At 34.2% G+C, this 16,136-nt stretch overlaps 2 protein-coding genes across 2 annotated transcripts; both read left to right on the plus strand.

Moving 5' to 3' along the window:
- Nucleotides 1–9,258: 9,258 nt before the first annotated feature.
- Nucleotides 9,259–11,967, plus strand: LOTGIDRAFT_233608 (hypothetical protein). The gene is made up of 5 exons (XM_009060246.1): nucleotides 9,259–9,347; nucleotides 9,652–9,766; nucleotides 10,843–10,978; nucleotides 11,120–11,309; nucleotides 11,849–11,967. Exons 1-5 carry the CDS (start codon nucleotides 9,272–9,274, stop codon nucleotides 11,902–11,904), a joined length of 573 nt encoding a protein of 190 aa, XP_009058494.1. The 5' UTR covers nucleotides 9,259–9,271; the 3' UTR covers nucleotides 11,905–11,967.
- Nucleotides 11,968–12,543: 576 nt separating this feature from the next.
- On the plus strand, nucleotides 12,544–13,152 carry LOTGIDRAFT_122602 (hypothetical protein; the record flags this gene model as incomplete). The annotated part of the gene is made up of 1 exon (XM_009060247.1): nucleotides 12,544–13,152. A coding segment is annotated over one exon (609 nt), but the record flags the coding sequence as incomplete, so codon positions are not given.
- Nucleotides 13,153–16,136: the final 2,984 nt, after the last annotated feature.

The following is a 16,136-nucleotide window of genomic DNA, read 5'->3' on the forward strand; positions in this document are numbered from 1 at the left end:
ACTTAGGTCACGAGCACAATAAATGCGTACAATTAAATTATAATCATTGCTTCCTTTGATGACCGACGAAAAGGGTAATGGTAAGACCAGCTAACATGATTTAAACAGATATAATCCAAATTATGTTGTGGTCTTTTTATTGGCATCATACAATTTAACTGCCAATATCCACTAGCAGGGCCAAGTGTTGTAAAGTATTGAGACCGTCGTAAACTCTCTAAAACCTCTCATATCTGGGTTAAGTGAATGAATCCTCAAGAGAAAACTCATCAAGATTTCGAAAATCGACACAGAACCTATGACTGCCATCCCCTTTCTTTACCAAATGAATTTGGCTACTCCAAGGAATGTCGCATTTAGACAAAACAAATTTCAGATGACCTGTCGAACCCTAAAAGTAGTCAGTTTTTTTTAAGAGTACGATAACGATGGTCATGGGTCAGAACATAAGAGTGTGAATGACATTTGAATTTACGATATATGATAGTCATAAAAAAGACGAATCGTCATTTTAACTTTCAAACACGGATAATTCTTGACACACATGGATTTCAAGCCTCAAATTTCGACGGTGAATTGTGAATACTATTATTGATTAGCTCGCCTTGAAATAATTCTTTATCTGAGACTAACGTATCAGTGGTCGAACGGATGACGTTTTAGTGTGAAAATATCCTTTAAACATAGACGTGAATGGAGCTGAATCGTGCGACGTCCCTGTACCATTCATACCTTCAACACAGATCAGGGTTCAATTTAAGCGGTATCGCATCGCAGTTTGTGAATCAAAAACACTCATTACGCAAATAATATTTTACTATGATTTCCACGAATATCTGCAAAACAAATCAAATAGTATATTTTTTGTGAGATTTGTCTGTTAGATCCAATTATATTTGGCAACTCTCGGTGATCTCTTTATATTGGGTAAGCGTTTAACTAGTCTAGAAATAGCCGGTTCCATGGTATCATAAATTATGCTTTAATGTACTTAATATACTTAAATATGTTTAATATATGTATGAAATTTTTTACGACTTTCCGAACTTTCCCTTCAGGAATATATATATATTTAAGTCTCAGAGAAAAAGGGGATAGGGGTGGAAGGTATTAAAAGAGTCAAATATAGGTAAAAGTATTTTTAATTCGATTTCCGCCTCTTTTGTCATCAATATTGACACACTATTTCTTCTTCTAGAAGCTGTCTGGTTGATTTCTCCTCTCCTGCAATTATTATAACAATATATACCTGTATATCAATTATTAGGAACTACCAACTACTACGAGTACCAACTAGTACATAGTTTGTGATATCAACATCCGCTGGAAGCTAGCGTTAACTTGTCATCTACCAACCAACTATTAGGCGATGGGTTCGTTTTGCCACATTGCCCAACTTGCCGCATCGTGCCCATCTGCACAAAACGACTTGTTAAACGAAACTAAAGGTTTTTTAGATTTTACCATAAAATTATACTTTCGATTTCCCTAACAGGTCCTAATTATAAATAAAAAGAAAATCGATGCGGGGCAACAGATTAAAATATTTCGTTTCATGTGAAACAAATGGTCATTCCGAATTTTATCAGAAACCTTTAGTTTCGTTTTACAAGTCGTTTTTGTCCAGTTGGGCACGCTGCGGCAAGTTGGGCAAAGTAGTATATGAGTTTTCTGATATAGCGCATCCAGTTTGATCCGGTTTTTAAGATGGTAGGTATATGTCTTTTCGGATATGACGCATTTCACTTCTGCGTATGCGCAGCTTTTTCAATGCGTCATATCCGAAAAGACACAACTGTTAAAATGTATTAAAACAGACTTCCGAAACTGCTAAAATATATTATAACAGACTCCCCAAACTGTTAAAATGTATTATAACAGACTTCCTCAAACTGTTAAAAATGTATTATAACAGACTCCCCAAACTGTATTATAACAAACTCCCCAATTATAAATTACCCAAATCACAGACAAGAATAACTAAAAATAATACAGTATAAAATAACCGCATTAAAAATGTCTTTAATTTTAAAACACGAACAAAAAAAATTCGAAGGAGACGGTTTCTTCTGTGCGCTAACATCTCTCATCCCCAAAGTGGCCAATTTTGTCTCAAACAACAAATTTCCTCCTGGTATTAAATCTTTCGTATTAAAAATATATAGTGTTTATTGAACAAATATGTCTTTAATAAATGTCCATCCTCCTAAAACGTATTTCGGTGCGGGAGACATTCAAAAGTCATTGGGTTCTCTTCCTGGATTCCCATGGGCAAAATATCCCGGAGAAAAACATCTCCCAGGTCACAATTATACAGGTCCAGGCACTAGGTTAGATCTACGATTGGACGAAAATGATAATCCCAAACCAGGGGAAGAACCCGTTAATAGAGTTGACGCAGCAGCGCTCAAACACGACATACTGTACAGAAACAAAGACGTAACATTTAGACACCAAGCAGACAAACAAATGATAGACGAACTCGAAAATATTCCCAATCCCACTTTCAAAGAGAAATTACAAAGGGCTCTTATCATAAAACTCTTGAAGGCAAAATTGAAATTGGGTATGGGCATAGCAGACAAGATTCACAAAGAATTTCGAAAAAACAAACATTACCTCAAAGTCAAAGTTTTTGATAAAGATAATGACAATTTCTTCGTTGCCAAAGTCTATGAACCTATTTTTACCGTCTTTGATTTCCAGATTTATATCTTTGATCATGAAAGAATTGACTGGTAAATAGGTCGTTTGAAACGGTTTCTCTATAATTCTGTATCCGATCGGCACCGTAAAAGTCGGTATGCTGTATATGATTTGGCGTTTGCGCTTGTTGAAAAATCCACCGTTGATCAAATTACAGTGAATGTTGATCACGTCGATGTCGTTCTCGATGTTGGCCTTGTGCGGCGCCAATGTCGATTGCGCGTATATTCGTTTATCGAACCCTAGTAACGCATTCAACGAATTTTCTACGTTGAAATCGACTTGACTGTTATTTCTCAAGATCAATTTTATTTTGTTCAGATTCAAATTACCTTCGAATTCGATATTGTTTTTGCCGTTCACGCTTCCTGCGTATTCGGATAGGTATTCGTTGATGGCTACGTATTCGTAGCTCCCTGGTAGTAAGCTTATGGTTTCGAACGTAACTCCGTTATCCGTCGATATTTTTAGTTGATTGTTTTTTTCGTTGATGTTTCTAATGGAATTGTAAACGGAAAAATACTTTAATCCCAGTTCGTACTGTTTATTGCGATCGAGTTCATACTCGTAGTCTAGAGACAATTTGATGTCTGGTTTATTCGAGGTGATAACGAACAATTGTTCTTTATTGGACATTTTTAATGACGTTTATATAGTCTTTTTTAGTGATGATTTCTTTCTCCAAAAGCCGTTTTAATATGGCATTGACTTTGTTGTATTGTCTGTCCGATCGATGACCTTCCTTCATGGCCGCTAATATTATTTCTAATCTATTAAGCAATTCTTTATTGTCGTCGGATAAAAACGTTATGCCTTGTCCAGATGCCACCATATCATCGAATTCGTCTATTTCTTGTATGATTGGTGGATAATCTTCTGCATAATCATCTGATTCCTCTTCCTCAGGAATAACTTTTGTTATATAAAAATCAACTTCTTTCATTCTTCTTGTTTCGGGTCCTGACTTTCTGATCGCATGTAGAAATTTTGAGTATGCTACTAAATCCTTGTAACACAATTTTATGGATAACAATTACTCTAATAAATAACTTGCGACGTTTCGACGCATTGCTTGGTTAAGACGACAGTACCATCGTCGAATCGTCGCAAGTTATTTATTAAAGTAATTGTTATCCATACAATTGTGTTCATATATGTATCGTGTACATGTATGGGTCTAGACCTGATACTGAGAAAGTACAACTAGGCTACACATGTTAATATGTTTCCTTGGCACATCAGTTCATCTCTAATTATCTTGAGAAAACACTCTTAGACACACCATAGGAGGCTGGCGACTATTGCACATCGACAGAGTAGCCACATTTTGAATTCAGCCTCAACAGTTGTCACCCTACCCATCGAGTGCCCATTATTTGCAACTGCAGTCTTAGAAGGCTGATGCCGCCACCCTATGAGTGCTTCATACATAGGAAGTTGGGGCATGAATTCACCAGTTTTTCTATAACTTATATGACACATTGTATTAAATATCCATATATGATATCAATGATGTCATGAGAAAGATATCAAAAACAAACTTATCTAATGCTGAGAAAATTAGATTCTGTAGGCCGCATTAGATTGGTTACACATGTCATGTGGGTTGGTTAATATTTTCCCCTGTCTTTGCATTTGTTTGACATAAAGGAGCGCAAACTGGATGACATACTTCATTTTGTAGCCCCGAAACAGAATGAGTCAACAGCCGTAAAGAATCGAAACATCGAGTCTAAAACCATGGAAAATTTTCAAGAGCAGATAAAAACTAATTTAGGTTTGACCTTTGTTGTTATATGAAAGGGAATACAAGGCTCGCTTTCTATTAAATACAAGCATATTAATGGTAAAAATGAAAAATTGAATTCACGAACTGTGAGAAATTAAATTGTATATTTTAGAGTAAGTTGTTGTGCCAGATTAGTTTAAGAACAGGTTTGTCACTTCGTTTCAAAGTAGTAGACTCATTTGAAACATTAGTTGTTTTGTAGATTTCGACTGTGTTGAAGTATTCAGTTCGTATCCAGTGTTAATATTTGGAGTTTTGTGCCTCTCTAGAAATCTTTGAAATTTTTGTCATGAGATAATTTGAAGTTTAGGTGATTCTAGATGATTGTCAAAATTAAAAAGAGTTGTAGTGCAAGGTTTCAATTCAAGAATTCATACGAATTATGGATTCAGTAGACATTGTATCTGAATTAACCAGAGTGACTAGTGCAGACATTAAAATAAACTAGTTATTGTTTTGTGTTGTCTAATGATCCGGTCATTCTACCATTCTATTCTTTTTCTGGCGGCCATTTTGAAAATAGGTGACCCGACCAACATGACATGACCAGTATCTGTTTCAATGATCAAGAAACCACAGAATTGACACCTTATTTGTTAATTTCCGATTTTCACATTCAGACATAATTATGACCTGATTAAAATGTCATGACCAGCATCTGTTCAAGTGACCCCACCCCAAAAGTCAATATATATAGCCAATAGACACAACTCTATAGCCAATAGGCACAACAACGCTGTAGTCAATAGACACAGAAATTATGTAGTCAATAGGCACATCAACTCGATAGTCAATAGGTACAACATAGGTACAACAACGCTATAGCAAAGGCACACCAACTCTATAGTCAATAGGTACAACAACTCTATAGTCTATAGGCACCACAACTCTATAGTCAATGGGCACAACAGGCACACCAATTCTATAGTCTTTCGACCCACAACTCTATAGACAATGGGGACTACGACTCTATAGTCTATAAGCACAACAACTCTATAGTCAATGTAAGCTCCACATCAATATCTCCAGGGCAAGCACACTCTCCTTTAGAAGACTGGATGTATATTCTGCGAATAAGATGGTCACTTAACATCTTTCTTTCTCCATCGTCCACATATTTAAAAATGTCTACTCAATGAATTCAATCATGATAATCATGACTAATTCTTAAGAGAGAAATTGTCCACAATCTAAATAATATGAACCCAATGTTCGTAGATCAATTTTGTACCAATCTACAAACACATTTAGAACAAATTTAGCTACCTTGCCATCATACTTTTGACTAAAAAAGAGTTAATTATCAAACGATTAGCTTATGAATTTATGTCAATATTGTGTTAAATTTGGTCATTATCTACAGTTGGCAATTATTTGCATCTGACGTGCTTGGAATTTCTTGTCTAAAATTTTGAATATTCAAAATGCTGTAAAACATAAAAACAACATATTTCTATATAAAAAATATATAATTATATCCATACAATAACCAACATAATTATTTTCATATAAAAAACAACATATTTTCGTATAAAAAACAACATAATTATTTTCATATAAAATCTACATATTTTAAAAACAACATATTTTCATATATAAAACAAATTCTCTTACTTAAAAAAATTGTTCCTACTGAAATATTGCTATATATTATATATTAATAAATTCGATAGGAAATGTAGATATTTTGTTATTTGTTTTTTTCCTACAAGCCTACAAGCAGGAAAAACTGAGTCGACATTGCAATTCAAAACTCAATTATGACTGTTGATTGATGTTTGTGTCATTTTGAAGGGAAACATTGAGAAAGCTACAATCCGAGTAACCAGCCCTTGTTCGGAAATTTTTAATATTTTTATATATGATCGTAAAAAATAGATGACTAAAGTTAAATGTCAAGTGCAAAAACAGAAGACGTGTCCTTTGTTTGTCACTGTCTTTAGGGTTTTTTCTTTAGTATTCAGTATTTTGACTTTTAATTCATAAAAACAGCATAAAACTATGTCTTTTGAGAAATATTTTTTGAAAGTGTCAGCAACTTAGGCATTGTATGCAAAATGTCTGTTACGTAAAAGAAATTTTCACAAGAAAATTTGGTGATTGAACATTTTACAATTGACTTAGACAAATGTGCATTGACTTTAATTATGATTTCCCTTCCATAGTTACAGCTATGTTTATTGTTTTCGAAAGGTTTTTTTCGAAGAGTTGCACACCTTATTACGAAAATCCTGTAACAAATGCAGCATTACCAGCTTTTCCACTACTCGGCGATTGTGGCTCTTTGATTCATCTGAAATTGTCCATGCAAAGACCGATTGCGAAAGTAAACAAAATGACAGTCAAAATTTTGCATCACTTCCGATTTACTGGGAAAACAAATCCAAACAACCGGTTGATCTCATCGACACTTACTGATCGATAGCCATAGTTATGATACTAAAACGAAGTACAAAAGTCCGGAAGGGATAGTCTGGCCGCCATTTTTATTTAGACATTACGGCTTATCCGATTCTCATGCTTGTGGTGCATATTTATTACTCTATGTTTGATGTTGATGAAAGAACACAAAAAAGATACTAAGAAACAAGGAAGCCGATTTTGAATTTGTTTTTTTGCAATTTCAGGTTGTTCAAACATATCCATAGATACTTTGATATCTATATTCAAAGTACTAAAATTATTTTTTTCACTTTTAAAGAATTTCATAATGCATTTATAGTTGAATTTATTCATATATATATATATTTACTGTCAGTTATTTTTGCTTAGTTTTTCACAACATACAACTCGTAAACTGTTTGTCGAAAATCGTCACATTGAAACTAGACCAAGATCTCATCAATATAAATGGTCACACCAAATTTCATTAATAGCAGATAAAAACTGTAGTCTCTATTGTGTTCAAAGACAAATTTTGATGTGTTGAAAGTCATGGCAATAATTCAAAAACTTTAATCAAAATTTACTGATAACTCCCGAACTTCTTGGCTGCCATTACAATTGTAAGCTTATTACGATGGCCATCGTTATGTTCCGCCTTCCAACTACCAACTACTACGACTACCAACAACTACCTAGTTTGCGATATCAGCATCCGCTGGAATCGAACGTTAACTTGTCATCTACCTACCTACCTACCTATGTTCCGCCTGATTTGTATGCTTAGAATTCATCGCAAAATAATATAAGGTCGTTTCCTGGTAGTTTTCCTGCTCGCTTCCTGGTCGTTTCACGTTTTATTTGGTTGGTTCATGTCGGTTCATGTATTATTACAGAAATGATACGATACTATATAAGATACGATAACAGATAAGCAGAAGAATTGATGAATGTTATTATCAAGATGAACTGGAATATTCAATAATATTAATAATACTAATCATGCTATAAAATCGTTGTATCAAATTTTATAATATAAATGACATTGCCAAAATGACATGATACAACCACCGGAATTTGACGCATGAATAACAAGTGGTTGCCTAACAAGATACGCCCACTTTCCTGATACATTTTCAGGATAACAGGTAGGTCACCAATCTGTCAAATCATACCAAAAATATAATTTGTGCAAGATATAGTTGATTAAATCAAACACACAAAATTTAATAAAAATTCTGACATAAACTGTCACCTCTATCGCGTTAACAAGCCAACAAATTTTGATGCGTTTTACTAAGTCAAGGGCAATAACTCAATTTCGTTGATCGAAAGATCGTCAAATTCGAACTTGTCCAAGATCTCATTAATATAAATGATCACACCCAATTTCATAAAAATCAGATAAAAACTTTTGTCTCTATTGCGTTCACAAGCAGCCAATTGTAGACGGACGGACAGGGGCGACGATATAATGTGGTCGTATAATGAAAATTGTAAGAAAAATGAAATTGAAATATTGTTCATATCATTATATAAAAAGAGCTGAAACCACAATAATGTCATGCGACAAGAACACGGGACGCATGAATAATGAAAATTATAATAAAGATGAATGATGATAAAAAAAAGGGATATTGTTTATGCCGAATGTATCGATTTTTTAACACGCTACTAAACCTACACATCGGAAAGTCAATAATTTGATTTCGGGGAAGGTCAATGTCAAGTTCCGTATTTTAAGATAAACGTTTACAATAACACAATTTCAAAATACAAACGCAATTACTAGACAACGACACAAACTTATTCACAATGCAAACAAAGTAATTTGTAGAGATTTCAGCTATTACCTTTTTAAGCTGTCTAAGTTATTCTTTGTGATTTGCAAAGTAATATGCCTTATTTCTTTAACATTCCCTATACGTTTCAACTCCAATGAGTGGAGAATGCCACCCAATAAAAAAAATAACGAGAAAGAAAGTTTGAGTACTTAACTAGATGACTGTACCTTTTAGCAATAAGTATGTGTGCTAAAACTTTTACCGAAACGTTCGTGTCGAAGCGAATATGTTCCTAAATCACTGTACGTATAAGCATGGGCGCAGATATGAAATTATGAAAGTTGAATTTTTGACCAAAATTTAATAGTGCACACTGCAGAGCAATCAATAGATTTTGCAACTCAACAACAGGTTAGACGCCCACACACGGTAAATATTTTCCTCACAGCCAGTGGGCATACATTATTGTGGTTGTCAATCCGTCTGATTTCGAGCATATAGTAAAAGTAATAATTAAAAAACATGATGTAAGTGGTCATGATTACAATCTTGCTTTATTTAAACCCGCACTGACAGTTCATTTCACTAACTTCTGATCTACTGGTTAATAATGGGTTTGAAAGTAATTTTGATTTGTACGAGTGTACTGATACTCGTTATTTCAGCTGATACACGTAACACTGAGGGTAAGAATATTTAAATTTAGAGAAATAATGCATTTCCTTTTTGGGGTGAATTTGAGGAGAAGACGTCACTGTCCATAAAGGAATTGTAAAGATGTTTTCTTAATTTTGATGTGTTATCGGGGATACTGATAACATCAATTTGCACCTACATGATTTGCATTTGTTATGAACCTGTGTTATGAGTTCAAACTGTTCCGAACTTGCTATATGATCCCTAAACAAAATCGTTGTGTAGTAAATATGTAGTATATATACCACCTTTGTTGCTTTGTTGTATTACGGAAGTTAGTATATTTCATTTTAGAAGAATGGCTCGAGTTTGCAAAAACCTATGATATGATAAAACGCGACACATTTCTTATTTATCATATGCAGATGTACAAAGCACCCTGTTTCAATGGAAAAATATGCGCCGATGAGTAAGTATGCTTGAAAATTATTACAACCAAGATGGGTGGGTAAGTCTAAATATTATCACAATCTAGATGGATAAGTAGGTCTAATTATCATTACAATCAACATGGGTTGGCATACTTAAATATTATTACAATTAAGATGGGTTGGCATGCTTAAATATATTACAATTAAAATGGGTGGGTAGATCTGAATATTATTACAATCCAGATGATTATGCTTAAATATTATTAAAATTAAAATGGATGGGAAGATCTGAATATTATTACAATCCAGATGATTATGCTTAAATATTATTACAATTAAAATGGATGGGTAGATCTGAATATTATTACAATCCAGATGATTATGCTTAAATATTATTACAATTAAAATGGATGGGAAGATCTGAATATTATTACAATCCAGATGATTATGCTTAAATATTATTAAAATTAAAATGGATGAGTAGATCTGAATATTATTACAATCCAGATGATTATGCCTAAATATTATTACAATTAAAATGGATGGGAAGATCTGAATATTATTACAATCCAGATGATTATGCTTAAATATTATTAAAATTAAAATGGATGGGTAGATCTGAATATTATTACAATCCAGATGATTATGCTTAAATATTATTACAATTAAAATGGATGGGTAGATCTGAATATTATTACAATCTATATTATGATCTTATATAATTAAAAGCATATTAATATTTTCTCTGCCTAGCATATACTTATTTCTCACACTAGTTATTCATGAAGTTTCTATTCAGGAGGAGGCCTTATTTATTTCTTCAGATTTTATTATTATTATTTTCCATACTTCCTGGGGCGCGAAAACCTCTAAGCTGTCGAATTTTAACTTTAAAGTATTACGTAATTGCAATTTACGATGCTATTCATTATTGCTATTATACATGCTTCAATTGTCTACAAAAATTTAGATAACATGAAGTGGGCGTCTATAAATGTTGATCAGAATCCATTCTTTTGTTTTGGTGTCCTAAATAGTTTCTCTGTATGAATCTGTGTGTATTGGTGTGATTCTCATGTATTTACCATTAAAGTTCTTTTCATTTTCTTGACAGACAAAAGACCAAATTCGTTGGGTTGAAAACAGGAATGCTACTCTTAACTCCAGAGAGCTCTCCATATTGGTTTCAAACCCTTTCTAAAAGCAATACCATAACGATTTACCACTATCTGAAAGGAGGCCCGACAAAGGTATGAAACAATAAATTAAACATGTAAACAGACAGCCTTCCTGAAAGTTCGTAACATATCACAGATTTCATCTTATGGAAACTGTCGAGAATTGCCGAATTACATATATTATATATACTTTATATATAAATGTATTTACAGATAACTTCACTATATAAAAATGGAACTAGAATTGTAAGTTATCTTGGAGACAAAATGGATCCCCAGTGCAAGTATCTTAACTGTCAAGTAGAAGTAGTTGTCGACTCGGGATTGGAGTTGAAAGAAGTGGCCAATGTGTCTGGTTGGACTGCGTTTTTCTTTATAGATCTTGTACCTCCACTAAGACCAGGTTTGTAATAAATTAGATCATTAGTTTAAATGAACTAGGTTGGAAACCCCAAATCCACTCCATAATTAATGACCTAGTCAAACTCTGATTATGAATAACCTGATCAAAATTCAGAAGATCATCAGGTTTAGAATAGCTTAGTATCTGACTCTCAAAAGATTATTAGGTTTGCCAGTAATAATAAACTATAACTATTAGGTTACTATCTGACTTCACCTGAAGATGACAATGTAGATTGTTGAAACGTAGTGTGTAATAAAACTAAGGAGTAGTATACCATAAAATTGTGTCCGTTATTCAATGTGATCTCTACCCCTTAATGTTGCCAAAGGATTATTCTTACACCTGTATTGATATAAATGTTAAAACAGCAAAAGAAACTGTTTACTGTGAACTATTTATACCATAAACTATATAAGCCTACAAATACTTAAAATAGTTAGGTCAAACTACACATCAATTAACTGTGATATACCCCGTTGGTTTCACATCCATTAAAAATTTCTTCAGAAATTATCAGACACTTTCTTTGATTTCAGGACAAACAGAATCATATAGACTTATTTTAGAAGAAGATTTGGTGTGCAAACCTTAAGTTTATGAACAATAAAAGCGACTGAAAAAAAAATGATCTTGAAATAAATATTTGCATAACATTTGACTGTTTAAATACTTCCAATGCCCACTCGTGAAGACTGAAATGGTATATTCAAATACTCATTTAAAATATGTACGGGCCTGAGTGGGGTTGGATGGGGGCTGAAATTTGTTGGGTTCATATCAACAGTCATATAAAATTGGTGTTATAACAGATTTATTCCAAATTCAAACTACGAACAAGTTTTCCCCTTCCAATGAATCTTCCCTCCCCACAATTTCTCATCCTTCTCTCTCACGTTCACATCATGTTCATCACGTTCATCATGAGGATCCTTCGAGTTTGTAGGAAGACAAAAAAAAATATACAAAATCAGGCCGCGTGGGTCATTGCCGTATTCAACGCTCATACTTTAAAGGGTATTCTGCTTTATTGTAAAAGGTAAAACATTTTCATTATCAAAAAGGTAGTAATTTATACCTGAAAATATTTCTAAAGTATTCTATTTATATCTATGTATCTTCTTGATCAACCTGAATTTGTTTTAAAAGGGTTAATTAAAAACGGTGAGTACTAATTGTCAATTAATTGGCTCGATATGGTAGTGTATAATCCGAAGCGAAGATCGCAGACCTGTATAATCCGAAGATCGCAGACCCCAACTATAATCCGCAGACCCCCTATACTATATTCGGCAGACCCAACTATAATCCGCAGACATCCTATACTCCGCAGACCCCCCTATACTCCGCAGACCCCCTATACTATATTCGGCAGACCCCAACTATATTCGGCAGACCCCCTATACTATATTCGGCAGACCCCAACTATATTCGGCAGACCCCCATACTATATTCGGCAGACCCCAACTATATTCGGCAGACCCCCTATACTATATTCGGCAGACCCAACTATAATCCGCAGACCCCCTATACTATATTCGGCAGACCCAACTATAATCCGCAGACCCCCTATACTATATTCGGCAGACCCAACTATAATCCGCAGACCCCCTATACTATATTCGGCAGACCCCAACTATATTCGGCAGACCCCCTATACTATATTCGGCAGACCCCAACTATATTCGGCAGACCCCCTATACTATATTCGGCAGACCCAACTATAATCCGCAGACCCCCTATACTATATTCGGCAGACCCCAACCCCCCCTACCCCCCCTTCATTTTTTCAGATCTTCACACTTTCAGAATTTCTTTCTTATTTACAACATTAGGTGCCTGAATGGTTAACATGTAGTACAATGTTTCAAGGTCACAGTAAGTTGACTTCATGTCCAAAGCTTTGAATTCGATTGATCTTTGACTTCAAAGGACTGACTCGGCATTACTATAACGAAAATTTCATTAGCTGGTTCATATATTGCCCTTATTCACTGGGCTTTATAGAATATAAGCTCCTTTCACACACTCTGTGCATGTATTACATAAATTAAATGATATATTCTTCATTTGTAAATTTGATTCTCTTGAGAGAGGGTTTCCAATATTTCATACATGTTTAGAATACCTGCCCGAATTTCTGTAAAGGAGGATAAGGAACTGAGTAAATTTTTAAATTTTAAATGGAAAGACATTTCAAATTTAGAAGAAATTAGTAGTGGTGCCTTTGGCACGGTGTTTAAAGCATCGCATGACGAGAACGTTGTAGTTGTAAAAAACAATTCTCGGGGAAGGTGAATTCGACAAAAGCCGACTTTTAAAAGAGTGTTCTCTGTTGGATTCCGTCAAACATCAGCATGTTTCAACTTTTCTCAGTGTTTGTGATGATCCTATGGCGATCATGTTCGGATACGAAGCATTCAGTTTTGATCCCTTTGGGAAAGTTCTGAAAGAGAACCAAAAAACAAAACGCGGGTATGTAGTGCAATCTCCTAGAGGTACGGCTGGAAAAAAAGGGGGCCAACACAAAAATCCATGGAGACCGAATCATTCAGGATCCGTAACAAACTTTGACAACATTGACAACCCTACACCACAGAGGCCATTCACAGAGGTTTGGCACAATAATTATCCCTTCGTTCACTGTAAAAAAAAGTCTGTTTTTTTTACAGAAATGTACTTCATATTTTCTGTTGATATACGTAAATTTCTGCTGATATACATACTTTTCTGTTGATTTACGGACTTTGTTCTTACATTAACAGAATGTTAGTTCCGCAATAAGGAAATATGTTATTTTACGTAAATTAATCTTGGTCGTATGTCATTTAAGAACAATTACGTTATTTGTCAGTAAATTTACGTAAATTCTGTGTTATTATCATGTATGTCCAAACTTGTCTGTAGATAAGCGAAGTCTGCGCATGCGTGGTCATACTGTTTTTTTTTGACAGGAACTTTATGTTGCCTTAAATTATAACAGGATTGCTGTTAATTTACGGAAACTGTGATTTTGCGTTATGATAGTTTCGACCTGCCAATCAAAGTAGGTATGACGTCATCGGTAAAGACACGAGGTCAGTCTATCGTCACGCCGCCATCTTATCCCACATCAAAACTAGGCTACGTCGAAGGGATTTTTGTGAATTTCTTAAATTAAATTTAATATGGTGAGATGCATGGAGAACTTGAAATGCTGACCCGATATTCCACCACTCATTCCTGTTCTATTATCACCCTTTGTTAAAAACTGCAAAATGTTTTACTGAATTTTAAGCATGCGGGGACAACGACAAAATGACTTAAATTTATCCTACACGATGAACTAGACTAGGCTTAGCTTACTTGGTCTTGGGTAGAGTGGAAATGATCACTGAATACAAATTCACAGGTGAGTGTATTTTAATTATTGCCTAAGTAAATTTGTAATGTTACGGTACCATTTTATCACTTTATACGTATTTGTGGTCTGAAACTTAGATCAGTCTTGTCAAGAGTCATCTTTCTGTTTAGAACTCTTCTGTTTAAGAGAGTAGAAAAATTAATTTTCATAGCAATGAAGTCCTCAAATTCATTTCTCAAATCTTCAGGTTTAGCCAACCGCAATGTAAGTTTATACCCGACTACATAAGAAAGCCTCCGACGATATGAAATATCACAGGATCCATAATTTCTATTGCAATTCTATGTTTTTTCATGCTGCCTGAAAACTTTTACCAAAATGTAAACAAACCCGACAAAATGGCGCCAAATTATGCATAGATCCCTCAAGTCAGTTTTCCGACCAACTTTGTACATGTGACACTATAAAATGTTTGTACCTACTATTAATAACATTTGCAATGTCTTATCGATGTCTGGAATGTCAAACTGTGCAACCTGCTTTTAAGAAATTATTTTGTACGGCCACCCATGATAAGTGACAGTGTGTCATTGCATCATGATCTTAAGTTCCATCCACTTTCTTATGCCTTTACTATTTTATTATTTTTAATTTATAATTTCTTTTTCTGTTTTTGTACGTCCTCGCTTTTTTTTGTACTTACAGCCTTTTACGGTTATGATTGCACCAGAGTACAAGAATACAATGAATGGGAATTCTGTCATTAATATTCTTGTCCATAATCCTTAACCGTTTACACTCAATGTTAGGATCCACCACGTGGACAAGGCATTACAAAATTCGTAAACGAGGGCGAATTGGACTCTGGATTTCTCGAACTAAAAGATCCAGTGCCCTACTATTACTACACTACTACAGTACATTAGCACAGCAAACATTTTCTCATTTTAAATTTATCTTTTCAGGTATGTCACCTTTTCCCTTTCTTTAGAGTTTCTGCCATTATTTACCAGCTAAAAGTTACGGAGCATTATGAGACTTGACCTGACTTTCGAACGAGCAACAATTAACTGTGCACATCAAAAACAATTAGGCCTTATTATAATGATTAGAGTTGCATCATAAACTGTATTGCGCTGGATGATGGAGTCTTATAACCTTGTGGAACACTAAAAAAAGTAAAGTGGACCACAGGTCCTTGAAGTTCTGTCAATATTAATAAAATATGGGCAATGTGGAGAAAAGAGTGTCAACATAAATAAAAAAAAAGACATTAGTTAAATCCGAATTAGTTAAATCAGAACGTTATGAAGATGTCATTAGTTAGAACGTTATGAAGATGTCATTAGTTATGAGAATGTCATTAAAAGATGTGTTGAAGATGTCATTAGTGATGAGTATGTATTTCAAGTTCATCATTTGTTTTTATGCAAGAGATTGTTTTTATACGCCCACATTTTCAGTTGTATGTATAATTAAAGGTG

Source organism: Lottia gigantea (assembly GCF_000327385.1).
Source record: "Lottia gigantea unplaced genomic scaffold LOTGIsca_41, whole genome shotgun sequence".
Taxonomy (NCBI): domain Eukaryota; kingdom Metazoa; phylum Mollusca; class Gastropoda; family Lottiidae; genus Lottia; species Lottia gigantea.

Bases quoted from the DNA above. Each gene is read 5' to 3' on its own strand.
- LOTGIDRAFT_233608 (XM_009060246.1), top strand. From the start codon at position 9,272: ATGGGTTTGAAAGTAATTTTGATTTGTACGAGTGTACTGATACTCGTT. The intron at 10,979-11,119 runs GTATGAAACAAT...ATGTATTTACAG, and splicing joins TGAAAGGAGGCCCGACAAAG to ATAACTTCACTATATAAAAA. The intron at 11,310-11,848 runs GTTTGTAATAAA...CTTTGATTTCAG, and splicing joins TGTACCTCCACTAAGACCAG to GACAAACAGAATCATATAGA.